The sequence below is a fragment of the Apteryx rowi genome, unplaced genomic scaffold (assembly GCF_003343035.1).
Source record: "Apteryx rowi isolate R43461 unplaced genomic scaffold, aptRow1 scaffold_37, whole genome shotgun sequence".
Classification (NCBI taxonomy): Eukaryota; Metazoa; Chordata; class Aves; order Apterygiformes; family Apterygidae; genus Apteryx; species Apteryx rowi.
The window spans coordinates 2,503,613-2,521,543 of record NW_020450196.1 but is presented as its reverse complement, the minus strand read 5'-3'; the positions used below and the strand labels follow the sequence as shown (position 1 = coordinate 2,521,543).

Sequence of the window (17,931 nt, the reverse complement as noted above, 5' to 3'; positions counted from 1 at the left end):
AACAGGCATGTTGACCAATCACTGAGCAACACTGCAGCACAAGGAGTTCAACAGTAAGGCACAGGAAGAGCTAGCACACAACATGATTACCAGCCCCGGCAGTGAAGGGCATTGATGCTGTACAAGCACAGAAAGCCTTTCTATATTTATTAAGTTGACCTAAACCTGCTACATCCTGGAACACTAGCAGCTTAGAAAACTTCTTGTGATGCAGGGAAAAGAGCAAACAAAGAGCAGAGAAGGTGGTGGGCAGGTAGATGCATGAAAGCAGTGCTGCTTGCTCCAAAAGAAACTATAATTTCTGTCTGGTTAGCAAAGTGCTTTGGCTGTTTAAGTGAAGCTTTGAAAAACAATGCTTGAGAGGAGAGGATATTTCAAAACTATAGTGTCCTCAGGACAGAAATCCCACAGTGTTTGAAAGGTCTCTTGCGCTTACTCTAGAGCACAGCTGAGGTTCTGCAAGAGACTAAAAGACCTTTTGCATGAAAGAGTCAACAGAATGACAGACTCCCTAGTTTTTCACCAAAATTTGCCTTGGTGGAGCTAAGTATCATTTATATCTGTGTAAGAACTGAATCTAGGCCAGCAGTCCTGGAAAGGCTTGAAACCATGAGTTCAAGGGCTGCAGTTCTTGCTACAAAACCCGAATTAAACAGATATAGCCCCAGAGGCCAGTGATACTATATTATGTGGCAGCATTTTGAACCACTGCTACAGAAGGGTGGTGGTGGTTTTCCCACTAGTTCATTCATGGCACCAGATTGAAACAGCAGATTGTCTTGAGGACCTTGCTCTTTTAACTATAATTTAAGAGCTTGACAGCAATAGGAACAGTGCTTGCTTGCGTGAAAAACAAATACTATATGAATGAGGTCAAAATATTTGACCAGGCAAAGGTATTACCATGTACTGAAAGTACAATATGAAATGTACATAACAGGCATGACAAAAGGAAAAGCCATACATTTCAGTGAAAATGCTAATATTCTAGCCTGATGTAGAAGGAAGATTCTGCAATACTACAAGAACTTTATGCAATATTTCTAGTGGAATCAATGTGATAGTGTCTGACTGGGGAATTAATTGCCATAATAGGGGCATACTCTGGATATGTGTGCAATATTTGTATTTGGCTTTAATTCTGATCTTTCTAGAGATGTAACTAACTCAGGAATTCTCATAACTCAGGTAACAAGGCAGAGTTTGTATGGAGACAGAAATAAATTGGATGGACCGCTAAGTTAATTGGACAGATTATCCCATGAACGCACCCGGAGCTTTATCCCCATCACAGTGGAAATACTATTATTACTGTATATAAAATCAATTTTCTAAAAAACCCATTCTTTAGAATTGAAACTCCAACTTCTAAAACATGCTGATGTCCAATTTATTACAGAGTGGGAGGAAGAGGGGAAAAATTGATGTTGTGATAAATAGTTTCTCAGATAGTCGTGATTTTATCAATCAAACTCCTGCTGCAAAACTTCTGCAGCATGTTTCTGTTTCCTTAGGGGACTGCAGACACTGGTTTAATCATAATTACTCAAGAGCTTTCCCTTTGCTGACTCTTTGTGCAGATTGTAAATTATTTTGTATTTCTACTTCCAATTTTTCAACTGTAAGAGTAATTCCAAAACCTAGGAAAACCTAGAGGAGGCTCATGGTAGGGTGGAGAAGAAGAAAAGGGAGTAAAGGAAAATTTCTGATGTTGCAGGCAGATATATTCTTGCTTTTGTGCATAACACCAGACATTGCAAGAGATTCATACTGGTGGGATCAGTTATATTAATCTGGTTCATTTATTGTTTTTCACAGTGATTTTGAACAAATACCAATCCTATATTTACAGGTGTTTTGGCTCAAGAGCAAGGCACAGAGCAAGCAATGGCAGCACTAACTTTTTTGGCTCTGCTAAAAGAGTTCAGTCTTGATGGTAGCATACTTGAAACATGAGTCCGAACTGTTTCTTCTCTTAATGTAGTGCATTGCACAGTACTTGTCTCAATATAATGCACTCCAGAACATCCAAAAGGTTAGCTACAATTATTACAATATTACAGTATTTATTTTTTCTTGTATGTCTTCCTTTTTCAAAGACATTGCTTAGGTCTTGCATTGTGCCAAGTAAGAGCTAGATTTACTGTTTGTTTCAGACCCTAGCTATTTTAAATGTTTATGCTCCAATTTCTTTTTAAATTCATGAGCTTGTGCTTCATTCCAAAATAAGGTTGCATCCCTTCCTGTGGTTGACTCATAAATGCAGTACAAAAGCTTTATTTAATTATATAGAGGGTGCAATGCAGCTTTTCTCCCTCTTTCAATACACATACCCTCGGGTGCACATTCTATTTTCAGAAATACAGGAAGATTTCTGTTGAACTGAGAAACGTGCGGGGCTTTTAACCTGCGGCTTTGAGGAATGATTTATCGGATGTGTTCACAACCATTTTCTGTGCAACTCAAGAGCTCATCTTTAACAAAATACTTCAACAAAGCAACAGATGCCAAGAAATACTGTGCTGTTATAAAAGCAGTAAAAATACATTCTCCTTCCACCTTGCTTTCTTCACTGTGATATCTTCTGCATACTCCTGCATTTCTATACTTCTATAAATATTCATTTCCAACTCATCTTCCCACGTTCCTGCAAGAATCCTCACTCAGATATTTTATTTCATATATATAAATCAAAGTCATTAAAGCTTCAGATTTCACAATGGCATATAACTGCAATAAACATGATATCCTATACTAAGATGAAGAGACATTTTTGTATCATATTTTGCATATGTTTTGACAAGTCTGCAGAGGTTTCAAATAAAGTCACAACAAATTTGATAAATTGTAGTGAATCCCCAGCAGTTTGTAAGACCTTCAGAGTTTCTCATTGAAATGTCTTCAAAGATAAGAAATAATAAGCTTGAGCTTGCCTACACCTCTTCAAATGAAAATGAGAGTTCTTGATAGTCCCAAACTCTCATCTGCAGAATGTCAGAAGTCATGAACACTGGGTCTTGCAACATAGGTTTTGCCAAAATGAACATTTACAAAATTCAAGACCCAAGAGTATGTGTGCAGGGAGTTGCCTTAAAGAAATCAGTGATATTGGTAACATAAGTGAGGAAATTCTGCTGAAAATACATGAACATAGGTATTTCTTTAATTCAAAAAGATGATTCCACAAAGTAACCAGGGCTTATAGAAGTCAAATGGTCATGAATATTGTTATAAAAAAATCTATCAGTGATAAGCAATACTGGAATATTTTTCTGAGAAAAAAGCAGTGTCTCTTATAGTTTCATTATCAACATTCAGAAAAACTATACTCAAAATTAAAAAAAAGGTCTTGGAGAGAGAAACTCTCATAAGGTTAAGACCTAACCTGAAAGCTTTCCAGAGAAATATAAACTAGTGTACCTGCAGAAATTTACTACTGTTTCCATGTATTAAGATTTTGAGTTAGTTTTTCATGTCCTGAGATGTGTCTGACTGCTACATCTGTGGCACTTTGAAGCTCTCCTGGAGAGATAATTCAAAGAAAAGTATGTGTGATATAAAATCCTGTTATTGGTCCAGCCCCAAATCAAAGATATCAGAAAGTGTGAGAGTCTGAGTGAGTGTTATCACGGATTGTCAATTCCAGGTTCTGTAAGGACAGAAATATCCCCAAGTTAACAAGTGCTGTAGCTTTTGCTCTGAAGAAAATCCTGTCCTTCAGATCTGTGAGCTGAAGATAACACAGAAATGTCTGCTGTTCAACCTGCTAATGAAACTTAGGGCTAGGGAGGAAACCAATATTACCTATATCTTTTCAGCAATTGCAGAGAAGCAAAATAAGTAGGAGTCTGTATAAGTCACTATCTACGTCATGCTAACTAACAAGATGATGGGCTGTGCCTACAAAGCCAACTGAATTCTTAACCCTTAGAAACAAATATAAGAAGCACATAAGATAAAAACGTTTCCGTGAGCTCATTTGAAAAGGCATTTTTACATTAGATACTGATAGATGCTTTGCTACCTCCACTGGGCAAGGCATGTATTCTTAAGAGACCTTTTCCTCTGTTTATTAAGTGAAAGCACACAAGTGATTGCTGAATAATTTGTGTTCTCCTTAACTGTGAGCAAGGAAGACCTCCAAACTAGGTATCCACATCATGACCCAGGTCTTGCCCTTTTGCAAATCTCCCAAACTTTGTATAGAAGAAGCCTGCAGGAATTGACTTGCGAGAGCAAACTCATCACTTCAAATGATTGAAAATATGATGAAAGCAGTGCACAATTCCACTTATCTGTAAAAGAAAATGTATATAGCATGTATGATAATCTGGAGGCTCCAGTTTTCTCATTTCAACTCAGCCTGAATTAAAAAGCAAGTTATTGATTTCCAAGCAAAATTTCATTTGCAAATTTAATCTTCTCTTCCTGTGCTGATTTCTTCTCTTTTTTTCAAGTTGCAAAAACTGTGTTTAATGAAGTTCTGTTTCCCATTTTTCTTAAAGCTTTGGAAACTCATATCTGAATTTATCCAGGTTTCAAAGTTCTCTTCTTTCTCTTCTCTTCTAACCTTGTTTTTCACCTCGGCATTCCACTCCTTTGAAATATAAATTTTCCCCAAATCTTGCTTCTCAACCCTTTCCTTCACACTTCACTCTGTTTCTTCACTCATATCCTATTTTTCTTCTCTACTCAACAAATCCTCATATCTTCAGATCTTCAGGCATTAGGTCTTGTTCAATGTCTCCTGGGTCCCAAGAGAGGCTGAGGTCTGTCAGCAATGGTACAGACAAAGGAAAATATATATAGAAGTTCAAATCTGAAGCTATTACATGTGGCATCCAGAGCATGTACAGCAAACAACCCAAGATAATGAATGACGAAAGATCTAAAAGTAATAAAATCAACCTATCTGCTGTACAGTGAAATGGAAGGAACTAGCAGACTGTTTAGAGGGGAAGTTGTTGAGAGGGGTGACAGAAACAGAAGGTTTAGTACTTGTTCCCAAATTGTACTTCGCAGCGTTCACATGGAATCATATATATATATTTTGTTTCTGAAGTGGCAATGTTTCAATTAAAGTTTGATCAAAATGTATCACAGCAGTCCATGATAAACTTAGCCTCTGTATAAAATTGTTGGGGGGAGAGAGAATGTGGGAGTTAATACAGGGTCCTTCATGGTAATCCACAATGATATCAACGTACAGTGTAAGCCAGATTCAGGTTAAAAAAAGGTGCTGAGATGTAGGTGGTGTGGTTTTTGTTTTTGTTTTTACTAATGGCTATTCTCTGCAGATGAATCCAGATGTTTTGGTACAAATACAGACAATGTATTTAGGTAACATACAAGGACACTGAATGCCTTGTGTACTTGTTTCAGGGATGCGCTATGTTACAATGCACTGCTCTGTAGGCATTCTAGTTGATTGGATAATTTCAGGCTGATTTTTCATCAGAAAAATCCCTCTGGAGCATTCCTTAGGTTTTAATAACACTGGCTTCAAATTCAAGTCAGTAAACTCCAGCGAAGTTGAGGGAATTGCCTCAAGAATGAAACGGGTTTGCTATTTTGCTATTAAGATTCATGGAGTTTCCTCGCCCCTGAAGCGAAAAGGCAGGGTACAGGGCAACATTGTCAAATGAAATTAATTTAGAGGTGGTTATATACAGGCACTGCAGAACACACTTTGCGGTTCGATTACTGCTTTCAAACAATAAAAAAACCTACAACTGCTAAAGACCACTCTTTGGAAACCTGAGAGGAAATGAATGAAACAGCAGCGTGACCCAGTCTTACGACAGTGAGTACAATAATACCATGCTCAGAATGATTTATTGAATGCTAATAAATACCTTCAGATATTCCCCCCAGCAAGGACTATTTCACTGCAGTTTTTAGGCAAACAGAAATGTAATCCAGGGCTGCACGCTAAAAGCCATTGCAAATGTATGCAGATGTCAGCACTGGTGAAAAGTAAACCCTGCAAAAGTAGAAACATAAATAGAAAGCCTCCACTGTGAAAAGAAAACCCTAAAATTGCTACTAAGTTAAGTAAAGAAGGGTTTGAAGGCCTATGAAAGGTACAGATACCAGAACTATAAACACTCAAACCAGCCACATATCCTTTGCTAAAATGTTCAGACTCCTGCATCTAAAAAGATAAAAAATTATTCTGAAATTGCAGGACTTCACAAGATTTCACCGTATGCAGTGACAAGGCTGTTTACCTGTCTGAACCTGACAGTAAATAGAAGCTCAAAGTCAGTGTGAGAACTGAAATTTTAAAATAAACCTACTCTAAACTTTAGACAAGGATGAGATTCTCTTTGCAAACAAATCAGGCCTGCAGATCTGAAAAGACTTGACAGCATATTTAACAGAACTTGGAGTGCAGAGAGGAGAAACCTTTATGGAAGGTGGAAAAGGATGAAAGAAGAAAAATGTTTCATTGAGGATTATTTCCTTGTATGATTCTGAGCACACTGATTCTGAGTTGTGTGCATATTATACGGAAGAGTAAGACGAACAGAATGAAACAGAGTTTGCAAGAGAAAAACAAGTCTAGACTGATAGGCCAGCTATAGGAAAAGCTCTAGAGAAGAAGGATTTATCAGACGACTAGCAGACATACAGAAAGAAAGTACCCAAGTGTAGAAGAAAAAAAGACAGAACAACAACCATTTCTTGTCTTGGATTGTTTGGCACACCAATGCGCAATGTCATGCTTTGAATGAGATTGCTGGCCCATCACAGCAGGGCTTGCTTCTTACACCGTATTATGAAGTGCAGCACAATGGAGCTCTACTCTGCACATAGCTTTGGGGTATAACATTAATAAGAGGACCTACACTTTTTAAATGAATAAAAAAGAGTTTCTGAGTTCTGAGGACAATTTGGTGATCATTATGTTTGACAGTGGAGTGTCAGTCTCATCTTCTTTGTCCCCACAGTCCATGTCCAGACAACTGGCAGGGTGCAATAATGCACTTACAACATGCATTATTATAATCTAAACCCTATGATCTAAACAAATCCTTTTAATTTAAAAAAATGTTAAAGTCCTTGACTTACCTATAAGGACAGAGCTCCCAGGACTGATGGTCATTTTTGTTCCTGAAGTGGAGGTCAGCACTGAAGGAATGGTGGTCCCAGTTGTTGAGAGCACTGCTGTCAAATCTTCTAGCTGAGGAAGTGGTTGTGGAGGTTCTGGAAATGGATTGAAAGACTTAGGTGATGAGCAACACTATAGCAGAAAAAAATCTCAGAGACATCATAAAACCTACCGCCAACACCTGCTGCATTATTTGCCATGCTGGAACATTACCATTTCAAAGGGGCACCCTAAACAACCTTGAGCAACTACTGTTAGTATACTTTGCCTGATGTTTGAGCTAGGTATGGCTCAGTATGACCAAATCAAGGAAATCTGCCTGAAGGATACCATGGCATTCTTATCTTACCCTCTTTGTGCGTGATTAGGCTATGTGGTATCAGCAGGTACTGCAGCTTGGAACAGACGGCAAATTTACACTGCATAGCAGCCTCATCAAATGTCTATGGAAGTCAATGGAAAACTTTTTACTGTCTGCTAGAAACCGATCAGGCCATGATTAAATACAGTTATAACACTGCCAAATCCTATGGTATATTTAGGCAGAACTCCAAATGACTAAGCGTTCAAAGAGCTCAAGAGGATCAGTCTGTGCTAAGAACAGGAGGATTAGTCCTTTGCTAACCATAATGCTGTCTTTAAAACTGACTGTGTTGTGTGTTGCTCCCCATTTTGTTTGTCACAGAAATTACAGGATATTTGATTTAAGTGAATGGTGGCATCATCCCCTTCAATTAAGTCAACACACACACAGAGCAGGTTTTCTTCTGCTGAGCACATTCAGTGCCAGAAGTGTGAGTCATGGATGCTTGAGCTACTTCTTTCCATCAAGAAACGAAGAAAGTGATTTGCCTACAAACATAAGCAGCTTGCATAACTTACGGTAATTTTGCATTTTTAAAAACTAAGCCATTTATCAAGATCAGGAAAGGATCTAAAAGTCATGTGGGAGTTCTGATTTACAGTCTGAAACCTGGCTGGTCTTCTTTTGCAGAATTTTTTAGATCAAGTTGGCCAGTCTGGAGTCACAGGGGATCCCTGCAAACATGCAGCGAGTGGCTTTGGTGTTGCCTGTAAAACTGTGAGATCTGTCACTTTAAAACTTCCTCTTAAAACAGCATCATCTATGGACCCTGTGCTTACCATGGTCATGAAAGCTGAGATCTGTAATGGGTGCTTTAATGGCATGGTGCCAAAAATATGTACAAGGTTACAAAACTTGAGCACTTTGTTGTCAAAGGTACAGAAACATTCACATAACCTGCGTGGATCAGTCATCTGCCAAGCACTGAGAAATGATAGACATCAGTTAGTAGGAAAGGAAAGCCCTTTCCTACAGGCCCAATTAATTAATTACCAGTGGCGACTGGTAACACTTTCATGCATGCTTCACAGCTGACATTGTCTTTTCATATGACCCAGCTAAACTTTCTGTCTGCTACCAAGAAACCCAAGACAAAGTAAACTTCACTCTCCACTGAACTCGGTGCTTTCTAAAAGTGCACTGGGTTTATGCACCTGTTAGTGAGGTGTGAAATTGGTCAGATTCACACAGCCATGTACCGGAAAGGGTGCTGATCAGAGGCAGAGTACTTCACAGGGAAAAATTGTAATTGTTCTCATTTCAGGAGAGTCACCATTTAAGAAAAGGTTAATAAATGAGCTTAGTGCTTTTCTTAGCCAGTAAGTCTGAGCAGTGAAACCAAAAATCTCAGGATGGGGGAAGGTCTCCATGCTTAAACATTTTCTCTTTATCCACCAAGCTCCTTTTATCACCACCTTGCTGGTGATGGTGCCCAGAGAACTAACACAGACAGATTTATCTTCTTCATTGATGAACAGGACTGTATGTCATTCTCTCTTTCTATACCCTCTGATTAGCTCTGAAGGCTAATTGCTGCATAGTCTGTGTTACTACTGCTGCAAGTGTAAAATGTCCTGAACTTACCAAGAACCAGCAGCTGAGTGCTTTCAGTTACCTCCCCACGAAGATTGGCTGCCTTGCACGAGTATAACCCCTGGTCTGACAGAGACACATTTGCAATCAGCAGTGACCCGTCATGCAATTGGTGAGCAGAGTGCAGCTTGACTTTGTTCTTAAACCAAGTAACTTCTGCTTCAGGAACACCTGGAAAAACATTGGCAAAACAAAACACAAGTAATATTAGTGGGTGCTGAGTGGTGTTATGGTCACTAGCCAAAAGGTTAAGATAGAACAATTAAAACAACCTTTTAATACAACTTCCAAGTGACTTTTTTTGCAACTCAGAAGTGCTTAGTCAGCTCTTTCACGGCATCTGCCTTTATATTTCTTAGGTCTCTCTGAGATGGGGAAGAAGAGTTAAAACAGAATTGAAGTCTTCCCTATTAGTATCCCAGAACTGTACAAGTGAACTCTGAACTCACCACTCTTAAAGCAAGCCTGTACTGGATCAGAACAAAGGTTAATCTAGCCTAGTATCCTGTCTCTGACAGCAACCATAAGCTGATACCTAGGGAAAAGTAAGAACAGGACAAGCATATACAATGCTTTCTGCTAACACTCTCCCAGCCTCCCACTACTTTTGGCTCAGGAACTTCCTGAACCAGAAGTCGTTTTTGTGTATTTAGTAACCCTCCATGACTTTTTCTGCAGTGAATTTGTTCGACCTCTCTTTGAACTTATGCAAATGGTTAGGATTTACATCTTTAGAAAAGTAGTTTCTCTGGTCTAAACGGGAGTCTTCAGGCAACAGATTGTCACAGATTCATTACCCACTACATGAAGAATTTTCTCCTTTTGTGTGTTTTGAGCAAAGGTCCAACCAGCTCTGTTTGGTGCTCTCCTGTAGGAACAGGCTCTGATCTGTACTTAGCAGGACTGCTCTCTCAGTAGATGGTGTTCCTTAGGTATAGAGATCTCTGCCTCAGTTTAAATGCCCACCAGGTCAGTCAGTGTTGCCTGACTGCAGAACAGTTAGTTTATTGTAAATGGTATTTGGAAGTCTGAATGGACATGATAGACCTGTGTGGCTGTGGCTGTGAGGAAACAGTTACTGTGTGGACCCATGGCTGTGAGGATTAGCATGTCACTCATCCTGGTAACTGCTGGAGTGCGTGCTCTCCCATTTGCTCTCCCACTTGCAGTACCTTCTGTAAGTGGGACCCAATTCCTCCTTCACATGATTGTGCAGTTTCCTTGTATTTACTGTTAGGTAAGAACATGCTCATAGGTGGCTATTTCACAGTGACATATTCCTCTGTCCATCATCAGCACCCTTCTGATTGTATATTCACATCACAAAACAGAAGTCACTCTTTTTGACAATTCTGTGGTCATGGCAGCAGAAATACCTCAGACTCCACTCGCTGAGAATGACCAGCCACTCTTCTGTATTCTTACTGACTGGCTGATTGCAAACGTGCCACTAAGCAAGAGCAGTTATAAGTGGAGAAAGGAAGTTTTGCCTTTCCTTCATATCAAAGCATTCTGGTTATTTTCCACCTCCCCCGGAGCCACCTGGTGACTTTGCCAAGACACCTGGGAGAAGTACATCCGGGTTTGGTGGCCAGGATGGAAAACTGAAGCCGTGTAAGGGCAGAAGGTCTCATCCACATTCAGGCAGTAGCAGGAAACAGGCTACACAAAATACAAGTAGGGCTTTTCTCATTTTTGTCCAAGGGCAAATAGAATAYGTTAATCTGGACCCCTTACAGCATATCCAGGGTAGTAAATATTCTTGGCTATATTGCTATTTTCAAACATTTACCCAGCTTTTTTAAAAGSATAGGCTGCTGGCCTATTTCTGAACCCCAGTCAGGACAGGACCAGTACAGTGCTTTCCATCTGGCTGCTACTCTTTGACCTATGYGGCCTGGGTGGGCTGACCACCACTTCAAACCTCACTCTGATTCTTTCCACAGTGCTAAGGCAGAGTCCTCAGGGGAGTTCAGACAACTGCTGGATACCAAACAACCTCAAGGCTTGAGCTTATTCAGGCCTGCATATTTATTGTGTGTCTGTAGCAGGGAAGTTGGAGAGGTCATTTCTGGAGGGTGAAGGAAAGAAAATGGAGACTCTTCCAGTTCTGCAGTTCTTGAGATGACAAAATACTGGCATCTCAGCACTTCTCCTTTCAATGCCACCCTCGTGCAGGGATGATCCATTCTCTTTTCTGCTATAAGCTTCTTACAGTGCACAGATTTTCATCTTATGCATATGGACAAACTTAGGCATGGAAGTACCAGAAGTTAGATCTCAGAAAGAAACAATCACAAGTTTATAAAATTATAAAACTGAGCTTTCTCCCATCTCCACCAGGGCTCCTCTTTATTTTCTCTGAGCTTTAAGACTGAACTTGGGTAGTACTTTCCATTTTTTCTTGAAAATAACACAGACTAAGTGCGACTAGTAGGAGAAGAGGGGGGATGAGGAGTGCTGAGAAGGATAAAGAAGGATGGAAAGAGACATGAAGGCTGAGGCTCTCACATGACCACAGTCTCCACAAGCTGAGACTTAAAGTAAATAAACACAAACAGACAGACAGAATTAGTGACTATGATAGTTGGCAACATTTTGTTACACTAATTTGCTTCTTGCAGACAACTGCTCAAATAGTCTTAGTCCAGAAAGGCAGATTCTTCTTGTATGCACTTGTTTCAGCAGGGGAAGAACCAGCAAGGAGCTAAGGGTAAGACTCACTGTTTTAAATTTAGGAAAGATGTGTTAAACTTACAAGAGGCCCAGCACCTCTGAAAACACCCTCTGCAGCATACAATGTTTATTCTTCCTCTGACTTTAATCCAAAGCTTCCACACTAAATGCAAATGATTTGAAACCAAGTATAACTGTTCCTACAGATTGGTTTAGCAAAGACAATCAGTGTTGTCAGTGGCAGTGAGTAACAACAACATTTTCCTGTGTGCTTCCACCTTTAGCGACATGTATAGTCCTCAAGTATTTCAAGACAGGAATAGGATACAGCCAGTACAGATGTGAGCAAAACCACTATTGCATAGCATTGCCACGAGGGGTAGCAAGAGCATTTCAGTCAGTTTTTTTGGGCAATGGTGAATGACAGAGGGCAGAGTCCTCCAGGCTGAGTTTACTTGCTTTGCAGAAACAATCACAGAGACTGAATGTCTGAGAGGTGTGAGCTGGAGACAAACCTCACTTTGCTGGGCAGGCAAGGCATTAGGTGGTGAATAGTTATCCAAGTCTGTTCTTCAGCTTTCCTCTCCATCACTGTGCATGTATCCATCACAACAAAGGGTGTCTGGAATATGTAGCAAGCAGAATTGTGCATTCTGATCAAGATAATTTTGCTAAAACAGGAGCATTTGGGAAAGGAAGAAGAGCAATACAAGGAACTAGCAGTAATGACTTGTTTTTCATACCACAAGATTCTGAAATAGTAACTTGTGTGTCATAATCCGGCATAGTTGATGAATAAATATGTGTCAAAAAGCAAAGTAAAAACTCAGAAAAGATAACCTTCAGCATATAAATGAAACACWGAAGAAAGAAGTATATGGGAGTGTTGCAAAAGTGTGAAAACACAATGAAAATCAGACAGAAGGCTATACAAGCAAAGACCRCTGTGATATGTTTTTAGTCACTATTTCAAATCAGCTTTGAATCAATAGTGATTGCTGGTATACTGGCACATGATGCTTTGCAGGCAAGTGTCTCTCTTGGAAGCCCTATGGCTTGAAAGACACCACTTAGGGATCCCCTAAGGACCAGGTTTTTAAAAACAGTTCCCCCTTCCACATCCAACTTTGTTTTCAATAATAACTTGGTCCAGCTTGAGCAAAGCTTCTKGAACCCAAGTGAATATCTCTGCGTGGAACTACACTGTGCCAAAGAAACATACTTCAAGTCCTGAACTCAACAGAAAGCTTTCTAAAGATACTGATGTGATACAAATTGCTCCCTATCTAGAAGTGAAGCTGGTCCCAAAAATCAAATTGCCCATGCTAGAAAGGCTTTTGGCTTTCTGCAGCTTGCAGAAAATCCTCCAGCTGGAAGTCACTAGCACCTGCAGAGCTGCTGAATGACTTTTGGGTGGGAGTTATTTTGTTTAGGCTCAGCTTTGGAGAAGCCTGGGGTAGAGCATACTCACCTAACCATGTTTTTAAAACATGCTTTGCCTCCATAAACAGAGGGGCAAAGTCATATCACATGAAATGTGACTGATTTTTCCGGATTGAACAAACACCCATAGCACAGTTTCCTGGTATAACCAAAGGACAGTTTGATGCTGAGGCAATTCATATCAGGGGCCAATTAAACTGTAATACATCCAGGATGATTTTGCTTTCTCTTGTCATATTACTAACATCTATAGATTTCATTTCACAGTACAGATTTTTGACAGTGCTTATGCCTTTCATAAAAAGCTAAAGAGCTATACAAAATGACTCCCTAGGCTCTGTTAATGTTCTCTTTCATTATCTCTTATTTTTAAGAACCCTCCTCCAGGCCTATCAGCACCTGCCAGCAGCAAGTGTGTATTTCTGTCTTGTGACATTAGGAGCAGCTTTAGATAATGTCATAATTAACCYTTACGCTTAATATTCCTCTTATAAATATTCATTCTGCTGTCCTCCTGATTGTCAATAAAGGCCCATCTTATATGAGTCAGAATGGCAAGAACAAGTCCATGCATAAAACTACAATACAGACTACACAGCACAGTGATAGATATGCAGCTTTGAATGATGAGATGAAATGGACAAGGAAAGAAGGGCACCAAAATCTCATCTGGAACAACTCTCAGTTGTTATACTGGTTCTGAGGCATCCTGAAATAACAAGAGGGAAAGTACTAGAGGAAAAAAAGAACATGGCTTTACAAAGCTGTGTGAAGAGATTTTTTCATCTGGATGAGCCTCCACATAATTTCTGAATCTGTCTTATAATTATTTGCATGTCATTCTCACCTTCTAATTTCTTTTTTATTATCAGATGTTATTGCATTAACCATTGCACCTGAATTTACTATGCTTTGGTAGCCGTCTCATTGCTACTGCCTTCTGGGAACTCTGGCAAACTATACAGTCCTCAAGTTCATCTATATGGCAGAAATTATTTAGAAATTTATTAATATGACACATTTGCTGAAGCAATAATTCATGTTATTCTTCTTACAATTGATCATTCTGAGAAGAATGATCAAAAACATTAAAAGATTGGATAATCATAATCCTGATGTGGATGATCAAAATCAAAGAATTGTGCTTACACTAGAAGGAAAACTATGCTTAGTATCAGGTTYCTTAACAGTTTTTATGAGTTGGTATCTTTTCCAGGCATAGGTGAGGCAGTTCATAGAATCAATCCAGTCCTGTATCTTTTCCCATATGTCACATTCTGTATAATTCTTATCGATGCTGAATTATTAATACTATTTGTATGAAAATAGGATTAGAGGGCCTCTAAAATTCTCCTGCCCTAACTTCTCATTCTCTTATTCCACATGTAACATCACAGCTTGTGGTTTATGACTGTATCATAATTTCAATAGCACTAATCTCTGGTGTCACATGATAATTGGTGTTTTCTGTGGGGCAGCAGCAAGAGATAAATACCCATAAAGAAAACTATGATTTAAGCAAATTTCTTCAGTATCACAGATGAACGCAGTATTCTGTGTTATTGGTGATGCTGGTGAGGCAACAGTGATGCTCCTAGATAGTAAAAAAGCCTGGAAATATAGATTACACGCTCTCTCGGGAGAGAAGGCAGYGATTCTGCTGTGACACTGCTAAAATTTTCCATCGTGGATATACAGTCTCATGGTAGGTAGGCTTCATATATTGCTAGGGGTGATTTTCCTGTCAGAACAGGCACTGAATTGGTGTTCCTCCCTCTTGCCCTGGCCATACTTTGCTCATCTCCTGTAGTTTTCTGATGTAATAAGGACTGTGGCAACTTTGTTCTGCCACATYCTATTCTTTTCATCATGTCTTTATATTGATAGAAAATGGCCACATTTCCTAAATTAGCAATCACTGTATATACCTATAGGTCCTTTCTATCTACTGCTGCTGAGGGAAACCAAAGAAAGAAATCCCAAATAATTGATGTTCCTGTTATACTTAGTCTCTTTCATACACTGTCAGTGTAGGTGGCCATGCAGAGGCTTTGGGAAGAAGAATACAACTTTCCTCTCCTTCCCTGAAAAGCATTTGAAAGTGATCTGCTTGCAATGGAGTGAGCATGTTGAGAAGACAACAGAATTTCTGAACTTAATCCTTCATGAACCAGTAGGAAAAAACGATACTGTATTTTTCTTTCATGAATCCCACTGAATGTAATTAATTCATTGGGTATCCCAGCCTAATACTGAGTTCCACATGTCATGTGGATTGTCTTTATCCCCAGTGACACCTACTGTGCATGCCTCACTAAGTAAGAGATGACCAAACAGTGCAAACATGAGCCGAATACCCATTGAAAGAAGGAGCCCTCACAACCACTAACTGCTTAATGTGAGCAGGAAACATCACAGAAAGCAGGACACTGTTGTCTATTTGCAGTACAGGTGTTTATTTGCAGTCATCTGAAGTATCTGGTAGAAACAAGGAGCTAATGCAAGGATATAAGGGGCTTCATACAAGTCTCCACAGCAGATATTCACGTAACAKCTGCATGGCTCACTTTGGGTTTTGTAAAATGCTCCCCTCCTCTACCCTTCATCCTATGCATGAAAGTATAATGAATTTAAGATTTGGTCCTGGGTCTTTAGAGATTTCCCAGCTCTCCCCCTTCTTTTCCCCCACTGTCTCCACCTCAGCTACCTACCATTACCTTTCCACCAACAGCCTTAGGACTGCAACATACAGAGAGGGTTAACCTTATTTGGTTGYTATTGACAACAGGCAAACTACCATTGTAAGAGCAAAGGTCATTAWGTCTCTGGTTGAAAAATAGTGTCAGTGAAATCCCAGTTGCAGTGGAATTTCTCTGAACTTCTGTATCTCAAGATTAAAAAAAAAAAGAAAAATCAGAAAGAGTGTGCTAACATGGCTTTCATTTTGAAAATAGAGTTTGGCAATAAAAGAAGGAACTAACTGGGGTATACTTTCTGAGCCCCATCATTGAGAAAATGAATCATGCTTATATCCCAGCAAACATCCTCAACAGGTAGGAAAGACTAACAATTTTGTTGTGTCCACATTGTAATGTGCATCTATAACAAAGATGACTGCCCTGCAGTCCCGGCCCAATTTTTGTAAGTCTCCRTGCTTTTCTTGTTAGTGCCGATAAAAGTAGGACAATTTCTATACTAAGAATTAACAGAGGGAAAGAAATTTGGCTGAGTCACAGAAAACTGAGACCATGATGTTTCATCCAGCTGTACGTGGAGAAGYCAATACAGCAAAGAACCCCACAGAAAGTCATAGCTGTAGGTGCCAGCAGGGCAGACCGAGTCATTTCTCACCTGCAACCTGGCAGCTAATGGTAACGTTTGCTCTCTTGATTGTTTTCACTGTGCTTCCAATATCAACAGTGACAGTAGGCAATTCAGTGTTGATCACAGTAGCTCTTGATGACTTTATCAGTGGTTTTCCTGTGTAAAAGAAGCACCACAGTTTACCAAATCAAGCACACTAGACTCCCACAGGGCATCTAGTCAACAATACACTCTGTAAGGAAGTAGTTACAAGGACAGCTAAGYAGCTGCATATGGGGCAATGCTGGTGTATGAGGTGACCTGCTCTTTATGATATTACAGTATCACTGAATTCCATGGGAAAGATGCCTTGGGGGAAAAAAGAAAGGATACTTTGGGCAGAGGCAGAGTAGCATTAAAGTCATATGTGCACATATGAGAACCAGCTGAATCAATAAACAGCAGTACAAGTGGACTGCAGCAAGATCTTTGCCTGATACTGCAAGCCAAATACCACCATTTGCCAAAGGCCAAACATAGGACAAATAAGCCTGAGTGGTGGCTACAGGCACATTAATAATGCAGGAGGTTTAGAGCAACATGAAAGCTGTTTCCACACATCTGTCATGTTTCTTTAACCCAAAGTGGAAGCATTAGGATCACTAAAGGGAAGATCTGACCATAACTGGAAAGTTTTCTCCTAATGGCTAATGTAAGATGAAGGACATAATACAAGCTCCTCTCTGTAATATGATCAGTTCTGCCTATGGTAACGGTGTTATGTGTTAACATTGTGTATTTCTTAACAAAGATGCCTGCTCTACCAGCAACAAACAATTCAGATTGTTTTCTCTAGACTTCCAACATCAGCATTACAGTAAGCAAGTGGGCTTTGGTCAAGATGTCACCCTATTGTTGTGCCTGTCTATGTGAAATTAGCTATGGAGTTACCCACCATCAGGGATGCTAGGACACTTCGGCAACTTATAACATAGTGGCACTGTAAAGGTATGTCCATGCAAAACAGTTCAACTAAAGAGACACTCAGGCTTAGCTCTGAGTGAAGGGAATGAAGTACCAGGGGTGTCTGAGTTACATTAAGGCAGCCCTCRGTCTGAGCCAAAGTGCCCTGCAGGCAGGATGCTGGCAAAAGGAACAGAACATGAGTGAGCCCAACATGACTGTATTGCTTTTAATGGTATGGGACTTAGGTGTTTTTGTCTCAGTGTTATAAACTCATCTTTATCCAAAAATCTAGGACTAGAAGCTTTTTTCTTCTTCAAATAAATGGTCAATTACAAACCAGGTTCAAATATCATCATTTGATTCCAGAAGCTGGAGTTTTAAGCTAATGTGTACCACTGGTTTCATTTGTCTGTCAGTCTGGAAGTGGCCTAGGAAGAACAGATGCAGGTGTCAAAAGGAATGTGGTTACACT

General features: G+C 39.7%; 1 protein-coding gene across 1 annotated transcript in view; it reads right to left on the bottom strand.

The window, feature by feature from the left end:
* ADAMTSL1 (ADAMTS like 1) overlaps nt 1-17,931 on the bottom strand; it is a 202,462-nt gene that overhangs the window by 24,988 nt on the left and 159,543 nt on the right. Inside the window, exons 22-24 of the mRNA XM_026073568.1 lie at nt 16,542-16,670; nt 9,063-9,242; nt 7,075-7,209 (exon numbers count right to left, since the gene is read on the bottom strand). Of these exons, the coding sequence (XP_025929353.1) occupies nt 7,075-7,209; nt 9,063-9,242; nt 16,542-16,670 (444 nt within the window). The remainder of the gene's footprint in view (nt 1-7,074; nt 7,210-9,062; nt 9,243-16,541; nt 16,671-17,931) is intronic.